General features: G+C 32.2%; 3 protein-coding genes across 4 annotated transcripts in view; 1 reads left to right on the top strand and 2 right to left on the bottom strand.

Moving 5' to 3' along the window:
* LPCAT (lysophosphatidylcholine acyltransferase) overlaps nucleotides 1-10,922 on the top strand; it is a 34,673-nt gene extending 23,751 nt beyond the window's left edge. The window contains exons 3-11 of one of the 2 annotated variants that reach the window (XM_065363156.1): nucleotides 4,187-4,401; nucleotides 6,891-7,003; nucleotides 7,125-7,279; nucleotides 8,662-8,799; nucleotides 8,895-9,020; nucleotides 9,105-9,270; nucleotides 9,363-9,464; nucleotides 9,594-9,723; nucleotides 10,179-10,922. In XM_065363156.1, coding sequence (XP_065219228.1) covers nucleotides 4,187-4,401; nucleotides 6,891-7,003; nucleotides 7,125-7,279; nucleotides 8,662-8,799; nucleotides 8,895-9,020; nucleotides 9,105-9,270; nucleotides 9,363-9,464; nucleotides 9,594-9,723; nucleotides 10,179-10,270 — 1,237 coding nt within the window. In that variant the 3' untranslated portion in view covers nucleotides 10,271-10,922. The remainder of the gene's footprint in view (nucleotides 1-4,186; nucleotides 4,402-6,890; nucleotides 7,004-7,124; nucleotides 7,280-8,661; nucleotides 8,800-8,894; nucleotides 9,021-9,104; nucleotides 9,271-9,362; nucleotides 9,465-9,593; nucleotides 9,724-10,178) is intronic. The other variant, XM_065363155.1, reaches the window with a different exon arrangement.
* AIMP3 (aaRS-interacting multifunctional protein 3) overlaps nucleotides 1-11,793 on the bottom strand; it is a 41,113-nt gene extending 29,320 nt beyond the window's left edge. The window contains exon 1 of the mRNA XM_065363159.1: nucleotides 11,649-11,793. The gene's annotated coding sequence lies outside the window, so the exon portion shown is untranslated. The remainder of the gene's footprint in view (nucleotides 1-11,648) is intronic.
* Nucleotides 11,794-13,320: 1,527 nt separating this feature from the next.
* LOC135844140 (kelch-like protein 25) lies at nucleotides 13,321-16,326 on the bottom strand. The gene is made up of 2 exons (XM_065362261.1): nucleotides 15,234-16,326; nucleotides 13,321-15,146 (listed from the first exon to the last, which is right to left on the bottom strand). Exons 1-2 carry the CDS (start codon nucleotides 15,244-15,246, stop codon nucleotides 13,426-13,428), a joined length of 1,734 nt encoding a protein of 577 aa, XP_065218333.1. The 5' UTR covers nucleotides 15,247-16,326; the 3' UTR covers nucleotides 13,321-13,425.
* Between the last annotated feature and the right edge of the window lie 35 nt (nucleotides 16,327-16,361).

Genomic DNA, 16,361 nt, shown 5'->3' with positions numbered 1-16,361 from the left:
CTCAACATAATGACATCACAATAATTATCCACCCATATTTTTGACATTTTTGAGTACCGCAATCACTCAATTTACTCAATTCTAGGTTTTTGACATTAGTAGAACGTCTCACGTTAGCCTACGTTGCTCGAAGAGTAGAATTTGATGTACTTATCAGTGATGTATCCATGATTAGAGCATTGATGAAGACAATTGGATTGATTTCATTCTCTCCTCCTCCCTTCAAATTCGGTGAAATTCAGAAAAATACTTATCTAATATGTAGGAAATTATGTGGCATATTTTTTGACAAAATTTTCAGTAACATTGATTTCGAATTTCGACTTTTTTTCATTTAACCCTTCCCCTCCCCCTACTTTTCCTCCACAATCATAAATCGACTTAGGAAGAAGTATTGAAGCGCAATATCTCGTTGAAAGTTTTCAATGAATCTCAATAGGTTGAAATTTGACGCAAATGTTTTAAAATGGCAAGATGAACCCCAAAAATTGTTTTAAAAAATCACGAAATTTGATGAAGTTACAGAAAAATGTTGGTAAAATATCAAAATTGCATGTGACTGATGTGACGTAATTTCAAAATACTATGCCTAGAAATTCATGAAAAATCAGCTAAAGCATGAAAATATTGAAAATAATTTATAAAAAGGTCCTGCTTGGAAAAATTGCAGAAAATTTCAGAAAATTGCTACATTAATTTTCAACTAATTTTCCGCAAATTTAGCTTAGGTATTTTCTATAAATTTTCTGAAATTATTTTTCCAAATTTTGTTACCGATTTTCAACCACTTTTAATATCAATTTAAATGATTTTGCTTTTTTGATAATTCCACGCTTTGTTCATCAAAATTATGTATTTTGTGCAATCATCGAATCTACTCTACTCATTTTCAGGTTTTTCTTAATTTTTCGACCCATTTTGAAAAAATTTTTTCAATTTTGTGAAATTTTTGAATTTTTTCAAATTTTTTTGCCATTTTTGTGACGAATTGCGTTATGTGGACATTTTCAAATTTATTATCGACAATCGAAGATGATTCGTTCGCGAACGATTTGTTCAGAAGGGAAAAATTGATTGTGAATGAATGAATCCCTAAAAAATAAAACTGAGTATAGATAGAATTACAAAATTTTGCAGTTTTAAATCATTCAATTTGATCTCCAAAAATTGGACTCAATTCGTTCGCGAACGATTCGCTTAGAAACGATGAATCATTCGAAAACGATCTATGGTCACTTGAAAACCAAATCATACAACACGCTACTGACGCTACTCGAGAAAACGAAATTGCGAATCGTTCGCGAACGAATTGCTCAGAGAAGAAGAATCGTTCGCGAACGAATGAATCACTGAAAAATCAAATTGAGTATGGAATGACGAAACTCGAGACTCTTGACATTTTTAATTCTATCATCAAAAACTAGACCCGATTCGTTCGCGAACGATTCTTCTTCTCTGATCAAATCGTTCGCGAACGAATGAATCACTGAAAAATCAAATTGAGTATGGAATGAAGAAACTTGGCAATTTGTATCCTATCATCAAAAACTAGACTCGATTCGTTCGCGAACAATTTGTTCATAGAAGAAAAATCGTTCGCGAACGATTTGTTCATAGAAGAAGAATCGTTCGCGAACGAATGAATCACTGAAAAATTAATTTGAGTATGGAATGACGAAACTCGAGACTATTGACATTTTAAATTCTATCATCAAAAACTAGACTCAATTCGTTCGCGAACGATTTGCTCAGAGAAGAAGAATCGTTCGCGAACGAATGAATCACTGAAAAATCAAATTGAGTATGGAATGGCGAAACTTGAGACTCTTGGCATTTTTAATTCAATTCTATTATCAAAAACTAGATTCGATTCATTCGCGAACGATTTGCTCAGATGAGAAGAATCGTTCGCGAACGAATGAATCACTGAAAATTGAATTGAGTTTGGAATGACGAACCTCGAGACTTGGCAGTTTTAATTCTATTATCAAAAACTAGACTCAATTCGTTCGCGAACGATTCTTCTTATCTGAGCAAATCGTTCGCGAACGAATGAATCATTAAAAAATAAAATTGAGTATGGAATGACGAAACTTGACAGTTTCAATCCTATCATCAAAAAACAAAAACTAGACTCAATTCGTCAATTCGTTCGCGAACGAATGATTCACCGTAAAATCAAATTGAGTATGGAATGACAAAACTTGAGATGACCGTTTTAATCCTATCATCAAAATTACAAAAACTTGACTCAATTCGTTCGCGAACGACTCTTCTTATCTGAGCAAATCGTTCGCGAACGAATGAATCATTAAAATATGAAATTGAATATGGAATGACGAAACTTGACAGTTTCAATCCTATCATCTAAAACTAGACTCAATTCGTCAATTCGTTCGCGAACGATTTGTTCAGAGAAGAAGAATCGTTCGCGAACGAATGAATCACTGAAAAATCGAATTGAGTATGGAATGACGAAAACTGAGACTTGGCAGTTAGTTTTAATCCTATCATCAAAATGACAAGGACCAGACTCAATTCGTTCGCGAACGATTTGCTCAGAGAAGAAGAATCGTTCGCGAACGAATGAATCACTGGAAAATCAAATTGAGTATGGAATATGTAACGAAACTTGAGACTTGATAGTTTTTATCTCATCATCAAAAACTAGACTCAATTCGTTCGCGAAAGATTCGCTTTGAATGGACAAATCATTCGAGAACGACTAAATCACTTCTACTAGGCTACATAAATCAATCATTCCAGTGAAAGAGCCGTTAAAAGAGGTGCCAGACCAAAAGTGTGATGCTCATGGGGAAAGATATTTGATGAACTTATTTGTAGAAATGATCTGAAATATCCACTTTCGGTGCTTTGTGAAGTTTAAGCCCTTTTCAGCTACTGCGAATCTTATCCCCCCCCACCAATGCTTCAATTAGATTCTGCCCTAGGAAATATGGAGAGTTCGGGTGTTTATCAAAACTCAAAAGCCTACTACTTCAGAGCACTTTCTTTTGAAGTCTTTTATGGATACGTCACTGATGTAATAAATGCTCGCAACTTGAATTTTAATATGTACGAGTACGAATCGTAATATTATCTTATACTGTAGTCGTAATAATAATACCTAAACACGAAATACTTGTGGATATTGGTACCTGTACAATACTGCGCACTTCTGATTACAAGTCATCAGAAGCTACTTGTGTATTGATCTGCTTCAATTATGTATTAACGCTTCAATTTTTACACACTAAGGTGATTAGTCTGTATTCTGTATCACATTATTAAAAAATTGCATGTATTTACTAAAACTCTTCGCCTAATCGATAAATTGTGTAGGTACCTACCTATTCGATGACTAATTTTCATTTTCGTTAATAACGTGCCAATACTTTTGTATTTGTCGATCAGAATACTAACTCACTAACTAATGTTCTCTTATGGTAATTGATGTAGCCTATACTTGACACTCTTGATGGCATCTACGAGTATCCATTATCGACCATAACTTCTTGTGTACCTAAACCTATTATTGAAAGCCTGCGTCGTCGTCATCTTATACCTGCTATAATTCTGTGGATTCATTGTCGTACAAAAGTACCTATATGTATCTATAGACTTGATAGCAATTCTATAAACTCGACCTATATACTTCTACCTGCCTCTATAGACCTACTTGATCCTATTCCATCATCACACGCAGCACAGTAGATGAATTTCAATAATCCATTCCCAATTCCCATTCGTATATGCTTCTAAATGAATTGTAATATAGCCACAGAGCGAACAACTGCGCGTCGGCAGTAATAGTAATTACAAAAAAAAAAAAAAAAAATTGAAGTAAAACTCATTACGACGAATCTTCAAAGAGAAAACTGCAGTATAGTTGACATACCTACGAATATCGTGAGGATTTATTGCGAATGAACCACCCAGCCATCCATCCATCCATTCTAGCAATATTTTTCAGTAACGTGGCTTTTCAATTTTACCAAAAATTGTACCCCTCTTTCCCCGTAGTCTACAGATATTAATTACCAACCTATATAGTACCTATAACATAATGTAGTAAAATTTTATAGAAAAAGAAAACTATAGCTACGTACGTCTACGTACATACGATAATCGATAAAAAGATTAAAAAGTGTGTAAAAATTGAAGAGTAGTTACGATTTTATTTTAGTTTGGTACGCAAATGGATATGCATATTGGGCAGAAGTGCATATACCGCTGGTGGCATGCATATTGAAGTGAAAGGGAGGCAGGTACCCAGGGCTGAAGCTCCAATACTAGTCATTGCACCTCATTCTACTTTCTTAGACGCAGTCATCGTATATGTCACCGGCTTCCCATCCATTATTGTAAGACGCGAAAGTGGCATGAATCCTTGGTTTGGTAGTACGTGTTTATTTTTAGTTTTATTTGTATTTTTTTTTTTTGTTTCAATTCTTCAACTCTCTTCAAATTTGCTAGTTTTACGTACATTTTTGTACTATGCTAATTGTGTATAATTTTTGTCGCATTATGATCGGTGATAATGTTACAGTAAGTAAAATGGGTTCCTCTTCCTAGCTAATTGATTGGTTGAAGTTTAGTCAGGTTTATGTAGCTCCTAATAAATTTTGGAATTAGCTGGAAGGTTGAAATGAACTAAAAAAAGATGATATTTTTTTTTCTTCGAACTGTGTGTTTTATTCAATGTGTCGAGGAAACGTTGCCCCTTCAATTTCCAGTCTCGGCGAACCAATTTGCATTACTGTAGGTTTGTGTTACTGTAAGGTTGGTTAAATTCATTTGAATTACATAATCGATGCATCGAATGGGATATCCTGTTCAAAGAAGGAATTATATGTAAACTATGATCCTTCGAAAACTCCAAAGTGATTTAATGTGAAATTCGACCAATATTTTGAAATTGAAAATTCTTCTTAAAAAATTACATTACTTGAATAAAAATCTGAGAAATTTCAAAATTGGGTAATAGCTACCTACTTAATTTGATTTCAATTTTGAATGAAAATTTGTTCAAAAAGTTTCTTTTTTTCTAATTAATATTCATCTACCTGCTAACCTGATAAAAAAGAAATTTATTTGAAATTTCAAAATTTGTGATAAGTAAGTATCATTTTATTCTAAAGTTGAAATAGAAATTCGTCCAACTGAATATTTGATGAAATTTTTATTTAAATTTAAATGAAAATTCTCCTGATGAAATCAATAAAATGCTCCAATTTCAGCCTTCCAAATAAATTGGTGGTGATTTAGAACCGTCAAGTACCAAAAAGTTTCACTTTTTAAAAAAATTGTTCAAAAGTCTGAGTTTTTGCCAAAAAATACCAAAAATTCTAGTTTTTAACCAAAAACTCAATCTAACCAACTTGATATAAACTTTCACACGACAGGTGCAGTAATCATGCAATTACAAACACCCAAAAAAATAAAATAAAAAGAATAAACAAAAATATAAATAAAAAAATAGAATTTAAAAATATGAAAAATAACAAAACATTTTTTACGTTATTAAAAAATTGACTCAATTGAATTTTTGAGTAAAAATAATTATGGATAAAAATTTGATTCTATTTGAAATTTGAGTGAAATTTGTCTGATTGAAATTTTGTTTTCTCTCTCACATCTGTTCGAATAACTGAACAAAAATGATCTTTTGTGGGAGGTTTTTTGGAACTTTTAAAATTTGAAACAAATTGTAAAAGAAACTTATTTTTTTTTACCTATTGTTAAACTTTTTTTGAATTTTCTCCAATGCTTTGGTAAATTTTAGAATTCAAGGTTCTCAATTTCAAAAACCTTCCAGGAAATCAATATTATGAGTTCACAAAAAGTATGTTGTGCCTCTTCTTTTTTTGGTTTTGTAAGAGTGTTTTCCAAAGTCACGTACAACCAAGCTCAAAATGATGAGAATCGAGTAAATACTTAACCATGGCAATTCTCGATTAAATTTTCAATAAAAATTAATTCCGAAGTTTATTCTATAAGAGATTATTTCGAGAAAATATCCAATATTTGTTTCAATTTTAGACCTAAATCAGAATTGAAAGGAAGGAAAAACGTTTGGAAAATGAAAAAAAAAAATGAAAAAAATGAGCCTGTAGCTTCCGAGGCAAAAATTTATTTCATCGTCAATTATTTAATTTTCTCCGGATCATTAAAAAATTTTCGAAACTGAAAATGGCGACGCTTTTGAATTTTTAATCAGAAGGCGTCATTTATGATTAATTTATAAAGCCACTTGGTATTTTAAGCCAAAATCGATTTTTCTTTTAGTGAACTAATAAGGTACTTACTACCTACTGTTGCATTATCACCGATTCGTTTTACTTTTTTCTTTACTCAACTAAGTAATGTGCATGCCACCAGAATTTTTTTTAAATTTTCTGTGTAATTTACGCTGTAATACGCATTCCATCGGATATGAAATACTCGTAGTAGGTAGTAGGTACCTACCTGATCAGTGAACAGCTTAACCTTCTTGACAAAATTAACGAAAAAGAAATGTCACCTTGAAATATAGGTAAGATACAATATATTAGTGTAACTCTGTTAAAATTTGAAACACACCGAAGATGTTAACATTTGTCAAGTTAGTTATTCGTTGAAAATTTTATCAAGGTGAGAATGAGTATTGTACTGGTCGTAAATAACTTTCAGTTTCATCCTGAACGATTCCTCGATTTTTGATATTATGTATTTTCATTCTATGTATGTGTCGATTATTTCATAGCCGATGGATGATATTTTGCTATGGTTTTTTTTAAACGGATACGCTTGTAAAACAATCTTATAGATTTATAAAGCAGAAAAATACATATGTATTACAAAAAAATAACTGTCATTATTAATACCTAATATTGCTTGTTTTATTACAGAAATATTGAATTTCACTCAACCTATTTACGTTGGTAGAGATGATCCGGATTCTAGACAAAAAACCATACAAGATATCATCGATAGAACAACATCGAAAGAAGACTGGGCTCAAGTACGTATATTTTGCACCCTTCGAATTCGCATATTGTTTGATTTTTTAGTTGCTGTGTTGATGAAGTTGCCTATTCTAGGCATGAGCAGGAAAACTACAACGAGATGGTTTTCTGTTTCAGGTATTGATATTCCCTGAAGGAACGTGTACGAATCGTTCTTGTCTAATTACTTTCAAACCTGGCGCATTTTATCCTGGAGTTCCAGTACAACCTGTTTTAATTCGTTATCCTAATAAATTGGATACAGTTACGTGGACGTGGGATGGTCCTGGAGCGTAAGTTGATCCGCAAAATTGAATATATTTTCGAGTTGAAAATTTGGTTTCCCCTTCAAATTTGGTGTTAGTAATAATAAAGTACCTAGGTACTAAAAAAATTTGGTCACTTTGCAATAATTTATGTATTTGAACAAAAAGCATCTAAATTTACAAAATTTTATCAGAGTTTCAAAAATTTAGAAAAAAGTGTAAATAGTTTTCAGTACTTATTTAGTCAGTTTTTGAAGAAACTTGTTTAAAAATTTGGCCAGTTTTCAACATTTTTTTATTTTTGAGTAAATTTTGATAATTGATACTATTTACAAAATTATCTGTAATTACCAATCGTGTTCATCTTGGCAAATTTTGATGACGTACTTTGTTGTAGGTATAGTTTTTCGTGAATTATTACTAGTAGCTACGAGTTGTAGTAATCTTTTTGGCACATTGCACATTCACTGGTCATTTTTGGTCAATTGCTGTCAATCTTTGCTAAATTACTGTTTAAGTGTTTACCAGTATTTTTTTAATTTTTTTTTTTTTTTGTAAATTATTGGAAATTTTTGTAAATTTCCGGTAATTTTTGGTCAATTACTGGTAATTTCTGGTAAATTTGAAATTTCTGGTAAATTACTGGTATTTTTTGGTAAATTTTTGGTAATTTTTGGTAAATTCCCGGTAATTTCTGGTAAATTCCCGGTAATTTCTGGTAAATTACTGGTAATTTTTGGTAAATTCTCGGTAATTTTTGGTAAATTTCCGGTAATTTTTGGTAAATTTCCGGTAATTTTTGGTGAATTACGGGTAACTTTTGGTAAATTACTGGTAATTTTTGGTAAATTACTGGTCATTTTTGGTTAATTACTGGTCATTTTTGGTAAAATACTGGTAATTTTTGGTAAATTACTGGTAATTTCTAGTAAATTACTGGTAATTTCTAGTAAATTACTATTGAAGCAGAGGGTTGGACATTAGTTTATACCCTATTTTTGACATTTCGAATAATTGGAGGTGATTTCGAGCCCTTTCATAGTCTTTAGTTGATTTTTGGATTTTGCCAATTTGGAATAATTGTTACAAAATTAGAGAAAGTGAGATTCTCAGCTTCTCAAAACTCAAATTGACTGGGTTTTGTGGTCCTTTTGATCGATTCAAGCATAAATTCATCGATCTGTTTCTACCCAATTTAAAATTGCATTAAAAATTCTTCTAGATTTTTTTTATTCGTTTGTGTTTTTTTTTTTTTTTTGAAATAAAATCATTGCTTGTGAAATTTTTAAAAATTGCATTAAGGAGTTTCATTGATAGAATTATCATTTTTAAAAATTATGTATCATTTGTTTTTTTTTCAATTCGTGTGGAAGTTTATTCATTGTAGGTACTTGTGATTTGTTTGACAGATTGAAATTATTATGGTTAACATTGACCCGGGCACATAGCAAATGTGAAATCGAATTTTTACCTGTTTACACTCCAAATGAAGAAGAGAAAAAAGATCCTAAATTATTCGCCCATAATGTACGAAACGTTATGGCCAAGTGAGTTTTCTCTGAATTATACTACAAAGAGAATTCCTATAATATAAAATATTTAAATCACGTTTTTTATTTATTTATTTATTTATTTTTCGCAGAGCTTTAGGTATTCCTACATCCGATTACACCTACGAAGATTGTCGATTAGTCAAAAAAGCCAAAGAATTACAGCTGTTCCAGAATTCCCAGCTTATTCATACTCAAAAGCTGAGGATTCGTTTAGGGTAAGTTCTCCATCTTTGAATATTCTTCAAGTCAATTTCATTATTAGGAATATTTGGACTAAAATTGGCGTTGTAAATTTACAGCATTACCAGACGAAAAGTCGAACTGCAGTATCTGACTGCGAACCAAAATATTTTTAAGCCTGACCAAAGACAATTTCTCAACAAACAGCAGTTCGTCGAGTTTCTCGGGATACACGATCACGGAGATCACGAATTGGAAGAGTTGTTTCAAATTTATTCCATTCATGTGAGTGATTTTTAAACGATTTATTTTACCTTATACATAAATCCTGTCTGTACTTCAAGTATGTAGGTACATAAAATTGCATACTATTGCAGGAGAACGGCGACACCTTTATAGACTTACAAAAATACCTCCTGGCGGTTTTATTAATCGAGAAATCTACCAGCAGAAACGATATGGTGCATTTAGCCTTTGGTGTGAGTATTTATTTTAATTTTTTTGCGTACTCATACATATAATATGTTTATTGTTTATGTACGAGTACCTTTACCGACCTACTCGTACCAATGATGTATTTTCAGCGGGTTTTCTATTTCTGATTTCAGTGGCTGAGTAACAGCGTAGATAAAAAATGGTTCCAGTATATTATGTCGTTAGTTCATGGCATGTCTTACGATCACGCCGAAACCATCTTCAACGAAATAACGCTGAAAGAAAAATCAACCATCAAATATGGTAATTTTATAAGATATTTGACTCATCAGAGTACCTATTCAAAGAACCGGCAAATCATCAAAACGATCTCTAAAACTTGGTTCCTATGGTCGTATGGTCTAAAAATACGTATGCCATGCCAGTGACATTTTTAGCCCCCTATCTTAATTCATTTTCTCTCCAGTGACGTCAAAAGTTATTTTTTGTTAATAATTTGGGTACATTTTCGTCAGTTTTGTGGTCGAATTTTTTCAAATTTGTAGAGTCAATTCAAAAGCCTTTCGTGGAAGGTTTTTAATTTTTTTTTTTATTTTTTTTTATTTTTCAAAAATGATAAAAGACTGAACATTTTTTTTTAAATCCGAAATGAAAACGCACTATTTTGTCAACTTTTTTGACCCTAAAACTTATAAAAATTACGAATACTCAATTAATCTTTTCAATTATAAGTAATTAATCCTTCGTGTATTTTACAGATGAGTACTTGACACACACTCGAATGTATCCAGAAACCATCGAAGATAATAATAACCAAAGCACGGTCTATATTCATAAAAAAGACAACTGACATTCGTCTAGACAACACGAAGATGTTGAAAAAGCTATCCTACCCGAGTTAACTGATTAAACCCAACTTTCTTTCTCACTCGACGGTATTTTTTACGAAAATTCTTTCTCGTACTCGTATAACGTGCTATTCTGTGTGTCCAATTATTTTAGTGTGTTTAATTATATGTACGACGACCTCAATTTAAGATGTAAATATGTACCTCGTTTTTGTTTTTATATGTTTACAAATTTATATTATGATTGTATTATCTGCCTACCTATACCTTTTTATAAACGTCTTGAATAATTCTTCTATGGACGACGAAGCACCTTGTCTGTTTGTATGTATGTATGTGATGATTTTGTTGTGATAGAAATCATATTTAATTCTCTGTTTTGTATATCGACAAAATGTACTGCGTAAAGATAGTCGTGTAAAGGTTTTACGATGAATAAGTTCCTATTACCTATTTTTTTCCTTTTTTGTTAAAGTTAAAGTGCATTTAACGTTCACATTATACGGTGGATAACGAAATGCGCGATTGTTACGTTCTTATTATTTATTATATTCTAATATTCGTCATCTTTACCTCGTTTGTTTGTTGTTTTTTCTTCTTATTTTTCTTTTCTAAATGTATATATTCGTGAAATATAGTTTTGTTGTGATTTAATCGGTTCTTTTCTTTATTTTGTTTCACTTTGGTCGTTTAAACCAATAAGTAGGTACCTACTTGTTGAAATTAACAGAAATCCATGTTCATTTTGTTCGATAAAATCCCCCCTGGGAAAATACAGCGTTTGATTGAATCTGAAATTATTTTTATGCCTTGAAAATAAGCAACATTTGATATGTTGAATAAATTTGCATACACAATCTCCGCACAGGACTTATTTGCTAGTTTCATTCAAAAATCTGAAAAGTTGAACTTGAATTTGAAATTTTTTTCAAGTTGAAAATAATCGAAATTTTGAACATTTTATATTCAAAAGCATTAATTCGTGGTCGCTGAACCCGAATTTGTAATTTATTTCAATTGAAACCAATTTCATAATTAATCCCAAAAACGTTATTCATCCGCTAAAAACACAATATTTCTTCGAAAACTACGCAGTTTGAGGTAAAAATAAACCCACGAAATGAATTTCTCCGGTCCAGAAACCTATTCAAGGACCCTTCATTCCGTCAAGAATCTCAAAATTTCCGAATTTCATTTCACATCAAAACGCCAGAATTCTAAAACGTTTGTACTACCACTTTAGTCATGGTCAGTATAGTTGCCTAATGGTTTTTCGCAGGGGGTAAGTGTATCAATATTTCACGGCAAAATGCATCTATTTTGATTTAAAAGTAAGTACCTATTTTAAAATGGCATTTTTCAAAATCACGAGGTACCTACCTTATAACATCGATTTGAGGTTGCTGATCACGATTTTGATATTAAACACAACACTTTGAAACAAAGATTATTAATTAATTGTCAAAAAAAAATCAACACTGAAAATTGAACTATGTACCTAAGTACCTACTTATCTACCTACAGAGATGAAGAAAGAAAATCATGCAATGTGAAATTTAAAATTAAGTGACTTCTAATCTTTATTGATTTCTTTACTGAAACCTTTTAGAATGCATAAATTCTTATTCGAGTACCGACGTTAACCTTTTTTGTTGATTTGCGATGATTTTGCATTTTTCAGTTTTCATACCTATCAAGAAACCAAAAATGAAGTAAGCCTACAGGGTGCCCAGAAATATCGAGTACCCTTAAGAAAGTTTTTCATTAAAAAATATAGATTGGTAACGTGAAATAGATGCATATGATTGGTGGAATGTTATCTCTCCAGTCCAACAACCAATCTTGTGCTATCATTATTATCGTTCACTGTGACCAACCGAAGTATTTTAGTAGAAAACTTTTTTAGGGGTACTTGATATTTCTGGGCACCCTGTACCTATGCCTATCTTTAAATCAAAATTGAACTTACAATAATTTATTTTTTTAGTCTAGTTGAAGTAGGTTGAAATTCACCATGAAGATGGTTGATTTCAGGGTTGTACATGTTTAAAACACGTTTAAAACTGTGTTTTTTTTTGTTTTAAACGTGTTTTTTTTCAACTCCAAATTCCTAAAAAAAACACGTTTTTTTTAGTTTTTTGTTGAAAAAAAGTGAAATTGAACAACCTGTATTTTTAGAGACAAATTTTGTGTTTTGATTACAATTTTTCAATATTTCTTGAGCTTTATAGCGTTTTTATGGCGTCACATCTCAAAAATTGATGTCTGGTGAACCCAAAACAAATGAATTTGTGTTTAAAACACATAGTTTTAAACACGAGAAAAAAAACTGTTTTAAAACCAAAAAAAACGTTTTAAACAAAAAAAAAACGTTTTTTTTGTTTTTTTCAAAAAAAAACACGTTTTTGTACAACCCTGGTTGATTTTTGGTTTTTTGGTTAGGTACCTACTGATTTTTCAAAAAACCACGCAGATTACTCAATTTTTTGTTTTACTTTAGTTTTACAACTTTGATCTTGAATAACTCTGGAACGGTAAAATAAAAATGCTAAAGATTCGAGGAAACCTTCAAGTTAATTTTAGTACGTAGGTATTAAAAACTTGAACACTTGGGAGTGTTTTGTGGGTTTTTCGGCGATGAATTACCATCAGCCACCTTTCTGTGACCTTTTACTATTCGTCTTCAATCTTGAAAATTTTAATTAGTGACGCTGAATTCAGAGAGCAGCTGAGAAAACACCCACAACGACAACTTGTCTGCAACCAGTGGTCAAGACGACTCAATATATTCTAGATAACTCACGATCTTTATGATTTGATATTCCGATAATAACTGACAACAATTGCAACAGTTTTTTCAATTTTTCGCTTCGTTGAAAAATTCACGCTTTGTATAATTTTAATTTTACGACGAACTTTCCGGAGCGTTCTGATTTCTGATTTTCCGACGAGCAATGAACAAAGAAAAACACGTGTTGATAGAGCTAACTGGATATGTTAGTTTGTTCAATAAAGGCGGTTGCGGCATAATAAAAACAATTGAATATTTTCATTTTTTTTTTTAATTTTTATTTTCAATCAAAATAGAACAGAACAATATCAAGACTAAATTAATGACTGTGGTAAAAATAACACGAAAATATACCAATCCTACAGCTTACAGAGGAATGGATTCAGCATTAATTAGATCACCAAAACCTATTGTCATGCTAACGCCATCAGGCTTAACGAACTCAGCTCGTTCCGGTAACTTTGGGATCTCGATCCACGTATTCAACTTGACATCATATTTCTCATTGTTAATAATGACTGGTTTTTTTTCCACAGTGTAGATAAACTCATTACGATGAATTAGCTTATGCTTTGCTCTGCCTTCGTTCATGGGCTCCAGATCAGTTCTCCATTTTCCGGCTGTCACATCTAAAATACTAAAGGTATTATGCAAAGTACCATCATGATTGGAGCCTGAAATCGCTATTTTTCCATCGAATGCGCAAACGGCTGCACTTTCATGTTGAAAAGGGCTTGGGAATGTGATTAAATTTTTGATCTGAGGAGCACGAGTATCGATTGACATGATATATCTATCACCAGACGTGGAGTTACGTTTTTTACACCCAACAACATGAATAACATGATCTAAATACGTAACATCGGACCAATGTGAATAATCACACAAAACTGATTTCGATGAATTACCATGTGAGGGTACTTGAAAAGTGTTGTTTTGCCACGTGTCTAGTTCACAATTGTAAACCCAGATGTTATTGTTAGAACCGTAACGGCCTTCGAAGAAATAAATCACTGTTCCAACCGCTAACATTTTGAAACTTCTATAAACATGAAGATCATTTGGCACTTGCAAATCTATTCTGCTACCGTCTTCAAAACAAGAAAAAATATACGGTTTTCTTGCAGTTGAAAAATATCGTTCGAAATAGTAAGTCTTCAGTCCCACTGAACAAATTCTCGCGCGACACAAAGGATCCATGGCTTGAAAGTTTGATAGTGTGTAATTGCTGAATGACTCATCTAGCTTCAGCGATCCCCATCCTTTAGCTCCACTTTTTACGTCAACGGCATACAAATAAAGATTCAAGTTAAAATCACAATTATTTGATTGATTTTCATCTTCCGCACTTTCATCGTCATCTTTACTTCTCGCAGCAGCTATCAATTCAGCCAATGCAAATCTGAGTGTTGGGCTAAAATTACAAGTCCGCATAAGTACCCTAATATCCTTCGTACTAATGTGATAATTATATTTACACCATTTTATGATTACAGGGAGTAGGTCATCATCGCGACTGTCATCAATGGATTTCACTTTTGATAATACTTCTTTTAATATATCGTAGGAAAGATGCAAAAAGGCGTCAGTTTTTTCCCAATAAAACATGGCCAATGCTAAGCTCTCTACGCATTTATCATATAATTCTCCAGCTTCAGCTTCGATACTTTTCGCAAATGAACACGTATCAGGTAAGTAATGAATATGATGGACGTTTTTCATAATGCAGTCTACACATGCGTTGAAAATCACATGAATTCGGAGCATATGGCTTGCTTTCAATACGAAATACACGTTTTCTGGAAGCAAACGAATTCGCGTGGTATACATAGCGGATAGCAAGATTTCCATTGTTTCGGCATCGATTTCCTTCATGGGAACGACTTTCAAGCTGCTTTCTTTGAAATTGTCATTAAACATTACTTGAAAGTATTCAGACGAGGCAGTCAAAATGAGACGATGACAAGGAAACAGAGTACCGTTGATGTCGAGAGACACATCGCAAAACAGATTTTCTTTTCTATATTTGTTCATGGTATCGTAAGTACCATTCTGGAGGATATCCAGTTTTATTTCTTCGAACGAAGCTGAAAAGAGAAAACATTTTGGTATTGAGAATACTTGTAGATACTTCGATTACCGGCTATATTCTATATAATACTGATAGGTCTTACCAGCACCAGCCATTCTTCCAAATTGTAAATTATGAAACCGAACTCAGACGGCAGCAATCACTTAGAACTTTATGAAAGTAGAGGTAGAAATCTGAATAATCTGATCTTCAAAAGAAGAAATTTGAAGAAGTATGCAACTAGTGGCCGGACTTGATCTTCCAAATACGTACTTTTATGATTGACAGCCGGTATTGATTGTGCAATTGAAACAGAACGTATTTGTAATTAAATTCGTACGACTTTAACATTTACCTATATTGAAATATATCGCTTCGTTGACTTGAAAATTTTGAAGGAAAAAATTCAAAATTCAAAACTTTTTTTCCACTTCTTGCTCCAAGTTGAGCTGATTAGGAGGGGTGCTTCATTGGCTAATGTTAGTAAACAAACCGAACGAAGCACTCAGCTGACTCAGCTGATACCTGTGTGATGATAATGGAATGAATGAGTAATTTTTTAGATGCTCTAATGCCTCCAATGTTCCGAAAAACGATTTTACGTTCGATCAAATTATCGTAATGTCACGATAAATAGCTCAAATAGCTGTTTTTGATAGTAAACGATTACTTCTGTTTATAATACATAAATCTCGAGAAAGCATATCTATATAGTCAATGAGTCTTTTTGTTGCAGTTTTCTGTAACCTAAATTAGCGAAGTTGTCACCTGAAAACGGCCAAATAAAGGAATATTACTTGGCAAGTTAGCAGCGAATAAAACCCCACTTAAATGCTTGGAATTTTCAACGATAAGAATCATATAAATAGGAAATAATAATTGCTCTCTTTAAGTCCTTCCTGTCCTCTCCTTATGAACTCGAGTAGGTAAACAATCAACAAATACTCGCAGTCTTGCAGCGAACAAAAAATAAATGAAAATCTTTTGACAGTAGCGATACTTTTCTATTTTTTTGTTTCAATAGAGAAATAGAAAGCTGAAAACAGAAGGTCGATGAAATACGCCCACTGTTACTGATATCGTCACAATACTTTTTAACCATTCCTCATTCTCTACCTACTTTTTCGAAAACCCTTTTAATAAATAACAAAAGGATTAAAAAGAATACGTCAAGAACCAGTCGAAGAAAAAATTAAATAATCCTCGGGCTTTATTCGACTAAACTGTCCTT

The sequence above is a fragment of the Planococcus citri genome, chromosome 4 (assembly GCF_950023065.1).
Source record: "Planococcus citri chromosome 4, ihPlaCitr1.1, whole genome shotgun sequence".
NCBI classification, from domain to species: Eukaryota; Metazoa; Arthropoda; class Insecta; order Hemiptera; family Pseudococcidae; genus Planococcus; species Planococcus citri.
Note: the sequence above shows the minus strand (reverse complement) of the source record. Positions and strands in the feature narration are given on the sequence as shown.